Source organism: Macrotis lagotis, chromosome 3, assembly GCF_037893015.1.
Source record: "Macrotis lagotis isolate mMagLag1 chromosome 3, bilby.v1.9.chrom.fasta, whole genome shotgun sequence".
Taxonomy (NCBI): Eukaryota; Metazoa; Chordata; class Mammalia; order Peramelemorphia; family Peramelidae; genus Macrotis; species Macrotis lagotis.
The window spans coordinates 278,010,546-278,025,601 of record NC_133660.1 but is presented as its reverse complement, the minus strand read 5'-3'; the positions used below and the strand labels follow the sequence as shown (position 1 = coordinate 278,025,601).

General features: G+C 47.7%; 1 protein-coding gene across 7 annotated transcripts in view; it reads right to left on the bottom strand.

Annotated features, from left to right (window-relative positions):
- SHANK2 (SH3 and multiple ankyrin repeat domains 2) overlaps positions 1 to 15,056 on the bottom strand; it is a 675,055-nt gene that overhangs the window by 554,424 nt on the left and 105,575 nt on the right. For all 7 annotated transcript variants that reach the window (XM_074230853.1, XM_074230850.1, XM_074230845.1 and 4 more), the window contains exons 7-9: positions 13,619 to 13,770; positions 10,560 to 10,727; positions 5,631 to 5,747 (exon numbers count right to left, since the gene is read on the bottom strand). In XM_074230853.1, the coding sequence (XP_074086954.1) occupies positions 5,631 to 5,747; positions 10,560 to 10,727; positions 13,619 to 13,770 (437 nt within the window). The remainder of the gene's footprint in view (positions 1 to 5,630; positions 5,748 to 10,559; positions 10,728 to 13,618; positions 13,771 to 15,056) is intronic.

Genomic DNA, 15,056 nt, shown 5'->3' with positions numbered 1-15,056 from the left:
AGATCCTGTCATAGGAGGATCAATCAAGGAGCACTTATTAAGCACCTACTACATGTCAGACACTGTGTTAAGGCAAGAAAAGGTCTCTGCTTGCCCCCAAGGAGCTCACTGGAAAGATAACGTCCAAGTTCATACTAGAAAGAGGCAGTGGGCATGTTTAGCCTGGGGAAGAACACTAAAGGTGAGAATGGGCAAGCGACAAATGATGTCTTCCGATACTTGAAGGATTAGGTTCAGCGGCTGGTCCTAAAGAACCAAACCAGAAGAGGAGGCAAGGTGGGAGAGGTGGCCAAGAGGCCAAATTTGATATTAGGAAAATCTTATTAAATAGACTGAGCTATCCTAAAGCGGAATGGACTACGGGTGGACATACACTTATTGAGTGACCTCTACTGGAGAGCCCTGGACGTCACACTCTCTCACTTCCCAAATCCAATCCATTGTCGGTCTGCTGGTTTCATCCCCGCACCCCCTTCTCTCTTCTGATGCGGCACCTACCTTTGGGCAGACACTCATCACTGCACAGAACTATAATAACTGCTGGACCAGGCAGTGTGGCTGCCTCAAGTCTCTCCCTATTCAAGTAAGAACGCCAAAGATTCAGCCACTAAACTGACTTTCCTAAAGCACAAATCCCGTCATATCACCCTCCTGCTTAATAACTATCCCTAGCATCCTGTGGCCTCTAGGAGCAAATAGAAACTCTTTTTTTTTAATTTTTTAAAGCCCTTCTTACCTTTCCAGTCTTTTTAAACTTTGCCACCCTCTAGAATGAGAGCAACTAGGTGGTAAAGTGCACAGAGTCCTGCTGGAGGCAAGAACATGTATTTTCCTTAGTCCGCATCCAGTTTCAGACACTTAGTGACTGGGCAAAAACCTTAGTTTCCTCATTTTTTAAATGGGCTAGAGAAGGAAATGGCAAAGTCATTCTTGTATTTTTTTTGCAAGGCAATGGGGTTAAGTGTGACTTGCCCAAGGCCACACAGCAAGGTCATTATTAAGTGTCTGAGACCGGATTTGAACTCTGGTCCTCCTGATTCCAGGGCCAGTGCTCTATCCATTGTGCCACCTAGCTGCCCCCATTCTTGTATTTTTGCCAAGACAACCCCAAACAGGGGATGAAGAGTCGGACACACTGAAACCACAAATGGTCTGGTGAGCCTAACCTCCTTACTGTTCTTCATGATCTCCATTTATAGTTGATAAAACTGAGGCTGAGGGAGAGAAACCTAGTCTGACTGTCATAACCATTCAGCTACTATTTGCCAAGTACAACACTAAACCTTGGGAATTCAAAGAAAGACAAAATCCAGTCCCTACCCTCAAGGAGCTCTCTATCTAATGGGGGAGACAAGATGCAAACTACGTCCAAATAAGTGACAGATGGGGTACATTGGAAATAATTAATAGATGGAGGACAGCAGAATAAAGAAAGATCTGGAAGAAGGGAAGGGAGCTAGGAGCCAGTTGAAGAAGGCACAGGGCCAGTCAGTGAAAATTCTCAGACTAGGGATGGATTCCTTTGTATGAGAAGTAGCTACAAAGGCTGTCCTTGGGTTAGGAATTAGGTAGGAGAGTGCAGCATCTAAAAGACAGGAAAGGTGTTGGGAGGAGGGGGCAGGTAAGGAACATGTTGAATACAGGGCTTTGTATTGGATTCCAGTGGTGATAGGGAGCCACTGGAGGTTACTGAGTAGGGGAACGCGAGGGTGCCTTGGTCAGGCCTGTGCTTTTGACAGCTGACTGAGGACTGGACTAAAGTCTAAGTAACCCACCAGCAGTTGGCTGGAGGCAGTGTCAGAGGTTCGACTTGAACCCAATTTTTCTTGATCCAGGGTCGAGCATTTGTTCCACTATCTTCTCCAAGTTGTCTCACAACTATCCGAGACGACAAGGTTTTGAGGAGGCTGTTATTTTTCAGAGAATCACCCATTCGTAGATTTTGAGCTGGGAAGGACCTTAGAAGGCCTTCAGGGAAAGGGAATTTGTCCAAGGATGCCCAAGTGGCGATTAGCCAGGATTCAAACCCAGTGACCTCGAATTTCCACCTTACTTATCATGTCCTCCTGGTGATCTAGAATAGAAACAGACTATCTCAGAGTGAGCAGAAGTGCTCAGAAGTGCCGACATTATAGCATGTGTCTGTCTCACCTATAGTCATCACCAATAATGATTAACTCTCATGTGAAAGGGATTTCTCACAACAGCGGGTTGTCCCATTTTCCAGATGAGGAAACTCCAGAGAGAAGTGACCCAACCAGGGTCACGCAGCTTGTAAGCAGCACTAGAACTAGGATGCCCTGAACAGAACATCAACTCCCGGGAGGCAGGAACTGTTTCACCGTTTTCTTGGAATTCTCAGGATAGCCTCGTGCTCAGCACAACTTAGGGGGCGTCTACTTTGTCCAGCACCCTCAAACAAACCTTCCATTACTCTAGGGCCCACCAACCTGGTCCTCCTTGCTGTCCCTCACAAACAACACGCCAATGACCAACTTCAAGGATTTACACCAGTTCATCCCAACCCCAAAATTGCTTCTCTCCTTAATCTCCACATCCTGACTTTCTAAAAATCTCAGCACAAATACCACCTTCCACAGGAAGCTCTTCCTCGTTCCCCAACACTGGCTCCTTCCCGCTGGGATTACCTTCCTTTCTCCCTGAAATCAGAGGAGGAAGGAGAGTCAGAGAGACTCCCAATGAGTTCTGATGGATCTGGAGATCTAGCCTTAGGTCACAAGGAAAGTCAAGGGTTCCGAGAGGGGAGAGACATCACTTCACACCTTGCCCTGGGATCAACTGTTGAACCAAAAACGCTACGACCATATAGAATAACAGCCCAAGACTTTTCTAAATGGATTCCCAAATATGATTTTTACCCATCATTCCTTTCTGGAGATAATGAAATGGAACAACTGTAAAATCTTCATATCCACAATACCCCCCAGGCCCCCCTTAGTTCTTTCAAGTGTTTAAAAACAGACTATCACCCAAATCCCCATTTTTATGGTGTATAATATATACACACTCCACTAGAAAAGAATAGGAATCCGCTTTGACTTGTTCTCCCCCACCCCCACCTAAGGTGGTAATTAAGAGGCAGATGATGGAACAGATGTTTGCCTTGTTACATCCACGCCCTGTGATTTGTGATGCTCTCCAGCAAAGAGGCTCCAGTACTGTAAGCTCAAAAGCAATTTTCCAACTCAAACAGCTGGCCTTGTGTTTCATAACAGGACTGAAGACAAGATGCAGATTCGGGTCAAAAGAGGAGCCAGCTGGAATGCTGTCCCCTCCATGAAGCTCTCCCAGATTGCCCCACAGCTCTCAACCCAATGGCATGGCATCCTGAAAAGATTCAATTCTCCAAGGAAAAGGTTGGGCCTCATTCACCTGCCTTGCTAATAATGCTCATTTCTGCCTTTGTCCTAAGAGTGTGGGGTGAGCCTTCTGGGCAGAATGTGAGTATAAGGACCACAAAGAAGGGATTGCCCAATAAATGTCTGCAGATACAACCCTTAGCCTCTTGTCTCAGAATGGGCCTGCAGTTGGTCATTCGAGATTCCAGAGAGCACCAAACAGCCTCATCTTTTTTCCCCTGTCCATGAGAAATACCACTGACATCCTATCCTGTCACCAAGACTGAAACCCCGACACCCCCTGCCCAGATCGCCAACTCAGGGAAGGACAACTTACGAATGGGCTACTTACATCTGGCCGAGCACATTTGGTCAGTTGGTCAATCAGTCCACATCATTCATTAAGTCTGTGCTAAGCTCTCAAGATACAAAGAAAAGCAAATGTTCCCTGCTCCTAGGGAGCTCCCATTCCAATGGAGGAGATGTGTATAAATACCTGGACAGGTTGTAGCCAGAGGAACTGGGAGGTGATCTCAGGGGGGGAAGTGCTTAGAATGGAAACACCCCAAGGGCCTCCTCACTTTGCATGCTGTCCCCAGGTGCGAGCACAAGGGCTAGGTAAATATTGTTGACCGAGGCTCATAGAGAGTATTCAGCCTAACAGGAAGGGAACTTAGAAAGGATACTGGGCTTGGAAGCCAAAGATCTGGGTGCAAATCCTAGACCAGCTCCTTCAGTCTGGGAAATCCTAGACAAATCTCGTAATTTCTCTTTGTCTCAGTTTCCCCTCTATCACCTGAGAGGACTGGATTCCACAGGCTCCAGATGGACCTTCCAGATGACCTTTCCAATGGTCTAGTCACACCCATTATCCATGCTTCGGCAGAACCTTGCTCCTCATGCCCCCCACCCCCATCCATCCTCCTCTGGTCCTGGGGCAGATTTCGACCCATCTGTGTCACTTCATATGGTGAGTCTCTTCTCCATCCTCTTGTATATCCTGTCCAGAAGGTCCACCCCACATGCTTTGAGCCCTCACTCCAAGTCTGGACAAGTGGCTGCCACAATGGCCACCCCATGTCCATTCTCTTCACCTCCTTTTCTCATCTGCCTTCTTTTTGCAACTAGATGGTGCAGTGGACAGAGCACTGGCCTTGGATTCAGAAGGACAAGAGTCTGAATCCAGTCTTAGATACTGGACTCTTATTAACTGTGTGACCTTGGGCAAATCACTTAACCCTGACTGCCTTACATCCAAGGACATCTCCAGGTGTCCTGATTCCTATCTGGCCACTGGACCCAGATGGCTCCGGAGGAAGAAGTGACTTAGCCCAGCCCCGCCCCCCCCCCCCCAAATCCAATTCATGCGTTTGTCTTGGCTTCACCCCCCTGATGGTGTGGTCTTCTTTGAAAATGAAGGACATTCATTTGGGGAATGGCTTAGCAAACTGTGGTCTATGCATGTCATGGAACACTATTGTTCTATTAGAAACCAGGAGGGATGGGAATTCAGGGAAGCCCAGAGGGATTTGCATGAACTGATGCTGAGTGAGATGAGCAGACCCAGAGAAACACTGTACACCCTAACAGCGACATGGGGGTGATGTTCAACCTTGAAGGACTTGCTCATTCCATCAGTGCAACCATCAGGGACAATTTGGGGCTGTCTGCAATGGAGAATACTGTCTGTATCCAGAGAAAGAATTGTGGAGTCTGAACAAAGACCAAGGACGATTCCCTTTAATTTAGAAAAAAAAAACCATCTTATTGTCTGATCTTGTTATCTCTTATAATTTTTGTTTCTTCCTTAAGGATATGATTTCTCTCTCATCACACTCAATTTGGATCAATGTACAACATGGAAAGACTGACACATGGCTTTCCATGGGGGGGGGGGATTAAGATTGGAGGAAAATTTGTAAAACTCAAATAAAATCTTTAATAAGAAAAAAAAAGAAAAGAAAAAAATGAAGGACACACCTTGGATGGACTTCATTGGGATTGGCCTGCTCAGCATGTTGTGGCCCACTGAGGCGCCTCTCCATCGCACTCAGTGATCTTCAGACTTCAGTACCCAAAGCTTATACCCTCCCCTGATTCTGCAGGTTGGCACCTTCTGAGCCACTAAGATAACTTCAGGGACTTGAACCCAGACCATGATCTCGCCACAGGGCCACAGGACTGATGTGGAACAGCCAGATATCTGATGCTAATATGTATGCTGAATGAAAACAGCCTCACCATCTCCCCTCACCCCTCTCAGCCCCTTACCTGGTTATAGAGGGCACAGATGTGTAGGGCAGTGTTCCCAGAGGCATTCTGAGCCCCCATGTCAGCTCCATAGAACAGCAAATGCTCAAGGTGATGGACGTGTCCATAGCGACAAGCCTGTGGGAGAAGACGCCAGACTCTTAGGTGGCGGTAACCTTGTGGAACCCGCTTCTCACCCCCCAGAGTTGCTTCCTATGGACATTGACCACAAACCTCCCATGTTCAGGTATGACCAGAAGTGGCCCCGGCACCTCAGAAACCACCAGAGAGAGAAGTCCTCCCTGGGGTTTGGGGCCACAGTCCATTGCCAATCCTGGCTGGCCCCTCTGCTCAGAGGGTCAGTCTAATTAAGTGACAAGAGTCTCACCACCAAGTTGCCCCTCTTGAAAACCCGGGAACAAGGGGCTGGAGGGAACACCAGTGGAGGCTCACAGCCAGAAGACTAAAGATCTCCTGAAGTATCGATAATTCCCCTAGTTCCCTAGCATCTCCCCAGGGGAGAACCAGGCAAAGGACAGAGCAGACCTCCATTCAGTCCCTCGGTGAGGAATGATCTCAAATAATGAAAACGAGCCCCAAGGGGCCGGGGAGCTCCTCTTCCTGGAGGCTGGACCCCAACTGGCAGGGGCTGCTCTTGTTCCCATCCAGGTGGGATTAGATGGAGGACGCCCAGGGCCTGGCCGGGCTTCTGAGAACCTGGACGACCAGGACCAGACTAGCATGAGGTGCTGTCCCAAAGTCAGCCCTGACCACTGAGCCGCCCACCCTCGGCCCGGGCGCTGCTCCCTGGCAAGGCATCCCACCCTCCTAGTGGGAGGAGGAGCCCCAGTCTGCAGCCCCCCAAGGGAGTCTTTTCAGGTACAATGGGGTAAGAGTCTTCAAGTCTCACCAAGTCTGAGGCAGAAAGGGCCACTGGGGGGCAGCAGAGGAGCCTGTTGGGTCTCCCCAAAGGGCTTGAGATGGCAAAGCAGAGAAAGATCCCACAATGTCCAGGGAAGGGGTGGGGGAAGACCAGGTCAGAGGCCAGGGTAGAAGAGTCCTCGAAGACTGTCCAGCCCAGCCCCTGACTACAGATAAAGGTCACATTTTTCAGTTAAGGAAACTGAGGCAGGCAGGGGTTAAAAACCTGCCCCAAGTGAATCAACTACTAAGCAGAGACGGAGGATTTTAACTCGGGTCTTCCTTCCTTCTCTCTTTCAATTCAGAGCTTTGGACTGGCCCAAGGCCATCCTGCTGGTAGTGGGGAAGCAGCAGGTTTGGAGCCTTCTCCCTCCCATGTCCTTCGGACCCACCACCCTCCCCAGGCCATCGGGCTACAAGTGCTGGAGTCTTGGGGCACAGACTGGGTTCTCAGAGCTAGAAGTGACTTCCCCAGGGTCGTACGGCTAGGCTGCATCCGAGGTTGGATTTGAATGCAGGTCTTCCTGCAGCCAAGCCCAGTGTCTTCTCCAGCGTACCCCCGGTTCAAGCCCAATTAGTGGTTTTGTGTCTACTAATGGGTGAGCCCCTGAAGAGCTGACATTGGCGCAGCCTTTCCAAAGATTTGGAGCTAATCCCCAGGCCCCCCCTCCCCTTGTGCCACAGCAGACTGGTTGATCTGAAACCAGAGAGATTGAGGCTCAACTCCCCACTGATCCTTACCACCTTTGGGCCTCTGCCCCAAGGAGTGAGGACAATGGGCATCCAGGCCCACTGGAGCTGCCTTCTTGGCCCTCTGGCCCCAAGGCTCCCTGCTATCCCCCAACAAGCCACAGGGATCCCTCATTTCTACCTCTCAGGTCTAGTACCAGCCTAGGGGGGCAAGACAGGGGAGCTGACCCTGAAGGATGGCCCCAGATCCAGGACGCATGGCTGGGGTGAAGGTGCCATCGGCAAAGCTAGACCAGGGCCTCCACATTTCCTGGCCTGGGGGGATGCGCCAATGCCCCCCGGCCTTGTCAAGGGCTTTCTCAGCCCAACATTAGGAGATGGGGAGCTCATTAAAGAGCCATGAGGAGCTAGGCCCGGACAGAGCAGCGCCGGGGGGACCTTGGGGTAACCTGTCCAGGAAGAGGTCCTTGGGGAGGTCTATGCCAAAGCCCAGGGCAGGGTCTGAAAGACTCATGGCATCACAGACACATCCCTCGACACACAACTCATACATGTGCATGCACGCCTCCGAGCTGACCATCAGCTCATGTGACATCCATGAGATCATCACCTGTGGCCAGGAAGCCTTTGGGGCCAGGTGCAGCGATGAGAGCTGCAAAGCTACCCCTCCTCGTGGCTCCTGTCCTGGGGTGCTATCTGAATATTTGGGGGGCCTAGACGTCGGATGGCAATAGTAACACTGCATTCTCTCTCCCTCTCCTAATATTGGGGCAATCCAGACCACCACCCAGATTAAAATGAGAGAAGGAGAGAACACTCCTGGACGGCCACCAGGTGGTGCCACAGGGTGCAGAATATCTAAGCAGAATCCCCAAAACTTGTGGCTGAAGGACATTGGTCTGGCCAGTGGGCCCAGACCTGCGCAGGAACCCCTGTGATGGGTGACTAGAGACCCTCCAGGCTCTCCCGGGGGAGACAGTGGTCTGTAACACTCCACGGCTTGTCCCCAAGGCCCACATGCTAGTGTTGGATGCCAAGAACAAATCCAACCCTGGAGACCGCCACCTGAATTTCCTCGCTACCAGGCTCCACATTCCCCTTTCCCACCACGTGGCCTCAAGGGTCTTCCCCATCCCAGTCATTGGTCAACACATCCATGACCTCCGTAACTGTGGCAGCCCAAAGTGGACCTACTCCCAATGCAGTGGGGGTCCAAGGGGGCTCCCCACTTCCTAGACCTCCCAGCCCAACTCTGTCTTAGTTTATATCTGAGCTCGTCCACTTACTGCTGTGGGCAGGTCTCTCAGGACCACGGACCAAGACCTGGACGCGACTCTGGCAATAATGGAGGCCCCAAGGTGGCAAGGATCCAAGGGACGTTGAGCCTCAATCCCTCTGGTTTCAGATCAACTATTCTGTCCTCTGTGATATGGGGGGGGGGGCTGGGAATTAGCTACAAGTCTTTGGAAAGGCTGCGCCAACATCAGCTCTGCAGGGGTTCACCACTAACTGGGCTTGACCCAGGGGGTACACTGGAGAAAACAGTGCGCTGGGCCGCAGGAAGACCTGCATTCAAATCCAACCTCAGACACGGCCTGACTGTGGGACCCCGGGGAAGTCACTCCTAGCTCTCAGAATGCAGCCTGTGGATCCTGAGGCTTCCCTCAGCGGCATCCTTGGGGAATAGGTAGCCCCCAGTCCCAAAGCCAGGGCTCATCTCATGAGTGACCGGAGCATCTCTTAGAGGAGGGGCATCGGAAGGTGCAGACATGAAAAGGACTTGAGTCCAGGCCAGAAGAGAAGACCCCCCCCCACCTACACACCCAGAGCCCCCTGATGTCCAGGGAGCCCAGGGGAGAAGAGCCAGGTGCCAGGGCTGCCAGAGGGCCACCAGCAAGGGCTGTGGCTTTGCCCCTAGGCTGGGCCTGCCCAACTAACCCACAACAGGCCCCCGCATGGGGACAGGCAAGGACGAGGCTGTGACTCCGTGGGGCATCTGGATTCCATTACCAAGGAGAAAACTAGGTACCCGGCTCAAGCCTGGAAATTGCTCTGGCAGCAGAAGGGCCTGGTCTCAGAGCAGGGACGAGGAGGACGGGTTAGCAAGTGAAAAGGGACGGTTTGCATCCCAGCAAAAAGCGGGGAGGGGAGGGGGGCATCCCCACCTCTTTCCCTCCATTTCTCTGCCGCACCAGGACCAGCCAGTCCTGGGAAACAATGGGGGAAGGGAACAATGCCCTGCAGAGAACGGAGGGGAAGAAGAAACCTGCCCTCCACCTGCTTCATCTCGGAAGCAGAATCTGAACCCAGGTCTTGCCAGTCTAACTGGGTAATATCCATCTGCCTCGTAACAATAAAAATAACCAGAATGACAGTAAGAGGAGACAGCATTTATAAAGTGCTTAGGTTCTGCCCCCAGGCATGCATCATCTCACATGTAAGGGAGGTACTATTCTCATTTCGTAGATGAGGAAACTGAGGCCAAGAAAGGGGAAGGCAGCAAAGGTTCCCAGAATCACGAGCCTGGGTAGGATCAGAACCCACGTCTCCTAGAACCCCTCTGCAAAACTGATGCGCCGTTGTGACCTCCCTCTGAGTCTCAGGGTCAGAATTCAATGCCCTTTAAGGGACTTTATTGGAGAGGTGTCAAACATGCTGCAATACAATACAGATTCCATTATATTGAACCCCAAGCCAATAGGCAGCCTGTGGGGATCCCCACAGATTTCAGGATGAGTGGCCCCCATTTCTATTTGTGATGGAGACTTTGGCTCTAGATCCACACCCTCCAACCTCCACCTGTCGGCACTTTTCCTGCTACAGAGCTAGGGACCAGAGACTCCACTGCCCACAATCTCAGGGAGGATCTGATAAGGAGATCAGGCTCTTTTCATTTTAATACTCCTATTTCTCTAGAGCTACACTGGTTAAAAAGAAGCATTTGACCAATGAAACAACTGAGGTTCAAGGAGGTTTGACCGGTTTTCCCACGGTATCTCAATTATTAATGACTGATGCAAGGATGCAATAAAAGAATCTTACTGCAGGCCGTGGAAGGGGGGAGGAATTGATTTTGTTTTGTATGATTTTGGGAATCTTTTATAGATACTCGATATCAAAGATGTTTGAGGTGGAAGAATACTAACATTGCAACTGCCTATTTTACAGATGTGGAAATAGAGGCAAAAAGAAATTAGATCATGTCTTGAGGCAGAATTTGAACCCAGGTCTCTGGTTTCAAAAGGATTCACTATCCACTGTACCACACTGCCTTAATACACAGCTTCTTAATGAAAGTAAAGTTTTTTCCCACAATGGTGTGAGGAACAACAAACTCACCTGGTGGATCTCATGCCAGCCATTCTCATCCTTGCAGCCAACCATGGCATGCTCATGGAGGAGCAGTTCACAGCAGTAAGGGTCCCCTCCGACAACAGCTGTGTGATATAGGGGTGTAAGGCCATAGCTGTCCTTGTAGTCTGGAGAGGCCCCGAGCTCCAGAAGTGTCTGCAAAGAGAGCAGAGACCATGATCATTACCCGACTGTCCCAAATGTTGTATGTCCAGGAAGGCTCGGAGAAAGGAACCAAAGACTCACTGTCTACCATCCTCCGATGCTGAGTATAAGAAGCCATTTGGAACAAAACAAAACAAAACAAAAAAAAAAAACTGGAATCTGATGAAGGAGAAACAGTAGAAGGTCAGTCGACCACCATCTCCTGATATGGTCTTGCCGTGTGGCTAATCAAGTCCCCAAGACCAAAGGCCAGTCTATTGAGTGGGAGGGACTGTTCAAGAACAGGTTCCAATGTATTCATTCATTCAACAAACATTATGAGCGCTTTTTGTATGTGCCACACCATCCTAGGAGGGCAGAGGGGAAAAAAGTGTGATGGAAATTCAGAAGGCCATTTTTGCCACCTTGGAGCCATTGCCATTACTTGGGGTTTATGGGCAGAAAAGGGACCTCTTGGGTTGGTTACAATGAAATGAGTTCACTTAACACACCAGTTAATGAGTATATCTAAAACAATAAAAACAAAAAAAAATCCTTGTTAGAGTAACCACCAAAGACCAGAGTGAGAAGATAAATAATATAATCCAGATTCCTGGCATCTGCTGCCTCTGACCTGACCACAGCAAAAATGCTGCCGCTATTCCCCAGGCAGCCCCAGCAACAGCTCTGAATAAATAAGGCTAGATTTCATTAGTAAATCTGTTTTTCAAGTTTTAACATTTTTACTTCAAGTTTTTAGCTCCAACTTTATCCCTCTCTCCCTTCTCCCCTCTTCCTAAGGCAAATATGTTATACAGGTGCAGTAAGACATTTCCCTATTAGTCATTTGGTACAAAAAGACTCAAATAAGGAAAAAGAATGAAAGAAAAAGTGAAAAATAGACAGTTCCAGTAGAGTTTTCATATGAAATTAGCTCTTTCTCTGGAGTCTATCTCCAGTGTGCTTCATCATTAGTCTTTTGTGATTGCTTTAGATTATTGTAATGTTGGGAATAAATAGCTAAGTCATTCACAGCTCTTCATCAAACAATATTGCTGCTACTGTGTACAACATTGTCCTGGTTCTGTTCACTTCACTATGTATCAGTTCATGTAATTCTTTCCAGGTTTTTCTGAAATAACTCTAATTAACCTTTCTGATAGTATAAGAATATTCTATTACCATCATATGCCATGACTTATTTAGCCTTTCCCCATTGATGGGCTTTCCTTCACTTTCTAATTCTTAGTCACAAAACGAGCTGCTCTAAAGAGTTTTATACAAATAAGTCCTCTTCCTTTTTTCTGAATGTCTCTGGGTATCAACCTAGCAGTGGCATTGTGCGGTTTTATAGCCCTGTGGGAATAGTTCCAAATTGCTCTCCAGAATTTAGATCAGTTCACACTTCCACCAATAGTGCTTTAGTGTCCCCTTCAACATCAAACATTTCCCATTTTTGTCATATTAGCCAATCTGATAGGTGTGAGGTAGTACCTCAGAGTTGTTTTAGTTTGCATTTCACTAATCAGTAGTGAATTAGAATTTTTTCACATACATATACATATATATATATGTATATATTTGATTTCTATATCTGAAAACTGCCTGTTCACATCCTTTGACCATTTATCAATTGGGGAATGACTTGCATTTTTATTCACTGGACTCATCCTCTATATAATGGAGAGATGAGGTTTTTGTCAGAGATACTTGCTACAAAATTTTTTCCAGTTTTCTGTTTTTCTTATAATTTGGTTGCATTCACTTTGTTAGTGCAAAACCTTTTCAATTTTATATAATCAAAATTACCTATTTTACATTTTGCAATTCTCTCTGTATCTTCTTTGGGCCTAAATGCTTCCCTTATTCATTAATCTGACAGCAAAAACTACTCTGTGCTCTCTTAATTCTCCTACGGTTTACCTTTTATGTATAAATCATGTAGTTTTAATTTTATCTTGGTATACAGATAGAGAATTGATCTCTACCTAATTTCTGCCATGGTGTTTTCCAGTTTTCCCAATAGTTTTCGTCAAATACTGAATTTTTCTTCTAAAAGCTTAGATCTTTCATAATATTAGATTACTATAATTATTTACTATAATGTAATGCACTTGATCTATTTTCACCGATCCACTCTATTTCTTAGGACCAGACTGTTTTGATAATTATCGCTATGTGATACTGTTTGAAACCTAGGATGGCTAGACTCCCTTCTTTCACATTTTTTCATTTTTTTTCCATTAATTCCCTTAATATCCTTGAGTTTTTGTGCTTCCAGATGTATTTTGTTATTATTTTTTTTCCTAGTCCCATAAAAGCACCATTGGTAATTTCTTAGTCATCCCCAGGGCAGGGCTTCACTACTGGTCAGTGTTGGGTTCAAGGCAGTTTGCGATGGGACTGGGGTCACCGCTGCTGCTCAGACTGCTCGCTAGCCTGCAGGAGGGCAGTGCCTCCACTGGTGGATTGCCCTAGGTTCAGAGCCATGTTGCAGATCTGGTATGGGACTGGCTGCTGCAGCTGCTCTTGAACCTGGTTCCCCTCCCACCTCAGTGAGGAAGGGTATTGTGCTGTTGCCCTGCTCCTAGACCAATTCTGAGAGTTTTTTTTTTTTTTTCTAGTTGTTTGGAGAGGAATTTGAAAAGGCTTCAGAGGGCTCCTTCCTCACTCTGCCATACTGGCACTGAAAGTTCTTACCAGTAACTTTAATGGCTAAGAACATAAGCCTCTTGATAGTGGAAAAAAAACTTCAAAATTCATAAGCAATACTTGGGGGCGGTAGGCTTAGTTCACCTGAGGAAAAACAGGTTAGAACATGATTAACTCAGAAGTGTTGTGAAAGGGAGGGAGAGGCATCATCCTACAGGAGAAAAATCACAGCCTGACCTCCAAACCTTTACCTTGAGGGCCACCTGGTTCTTGGCTCGGGCGGCTTTGTGGAGGGCAGTCATTCCATCTTTGGCTCGGAAATCCAAGTGGGCACCTCCATTTTTTAGAGCTTTGATCACCTCCACAGAGTTGTCTAGCTGGGCTGCTAAAGTCAGTGGCGTTTCTAAAAGGTAGAATAATGGTAGGTTAGAAGGGCTGATTCAACCTTTGTTGAGCTCCAACTATGTGCTAGACCCTGTGCTGGGTAAGAGTCTGGGATGCAAAGGGAAAAATAGCCTCTGGACCAGAAGAGCTTACTTTCTACTGAGGCACAACACACTACAAGGAGGTAAAGCAAAGAGTATGTAAGAGGCGAGGAGCTCGAAGAAGGGAGGACATTGGACGGGGTGTCCAAGACATAGATGCCATGGAAATGCCAGCTCCTATAACTGTGCTTCAGAGAAGGAGGGGGTTCTCTGCCTCCCAACATGGTGGTCTTCACATATGAAGGCCATAGAAGGTCACACCCAGGGAAAGGCAGATAAGCTAGTTGGACCGGAACGGAAAGTTGGAGAAGCAAAGCTAGAAAGGTCAGTGGAAGACATTTTTGGGAGGCTTTCAAGAGGAAAACCTTTGGATGTCTTTTAAATGAGAATGTATACTTCAATCAATTTCTGATTTCTGTAATACCTAACAATGAGCAGTCATTAATCACCCTGTACCAAAGTCAATGGTTTTTAACAATAGTTTAGGAATGATGAAAAGCAGACTCAAACCAAATGGATGGTCACATTAGGCTCCGTCTCCCACCAAGGTGAGGCAGAGACAAGTTGACAACTGACAAATGGACAAGCCCTTTGATTCATCTCCTACCAGAAAAGATGGCCTTGGCATCACAATCATCACAGGATGGCTCAGCTGAAGGGGACTTTAGGAGTGTGTAAGGAGAGAACTAGTCAATGAGACAATCAACAAGTATTTCTCATGGGCTTACCATGTATCAAGCACAGCTCTGGGGACGGAAAGAAAGGCAAAAACAGTCCCTGATCAGAAAGAGATGAATACTAATGACCATACTGGGGAGGTCTCAGGGGATCTGCATGACAGGGAAGGCAAAAATCCCAAACAACTCCTTTGTGGATTCCTAAGGTCTGGGATGGCAAGACATGAGTTAAGTCCAAGGGATGATTGATAGATGGGTTCCTTACTAGAATTCTGAGCTTCTAAGGGATGGGTTGGGTACCCTGGGCTTGCTTAATAAAAATGACCTATTTATGTAAGGGTGGTGCTGATTTATTTACTCATTCACTCACCTGGGGCACTCCACCTCCTTTCAAGAGATAAGAAACATTAGTGAAGCAAGAACCAGTCTCTATCAATCCTAGACTTTAAATGTGAAATGTGTTTGGAAAAACCGGATGGGTTGAGATCACTTAGCCATGTCCTACACAATAGGAATCCCACCTCAGG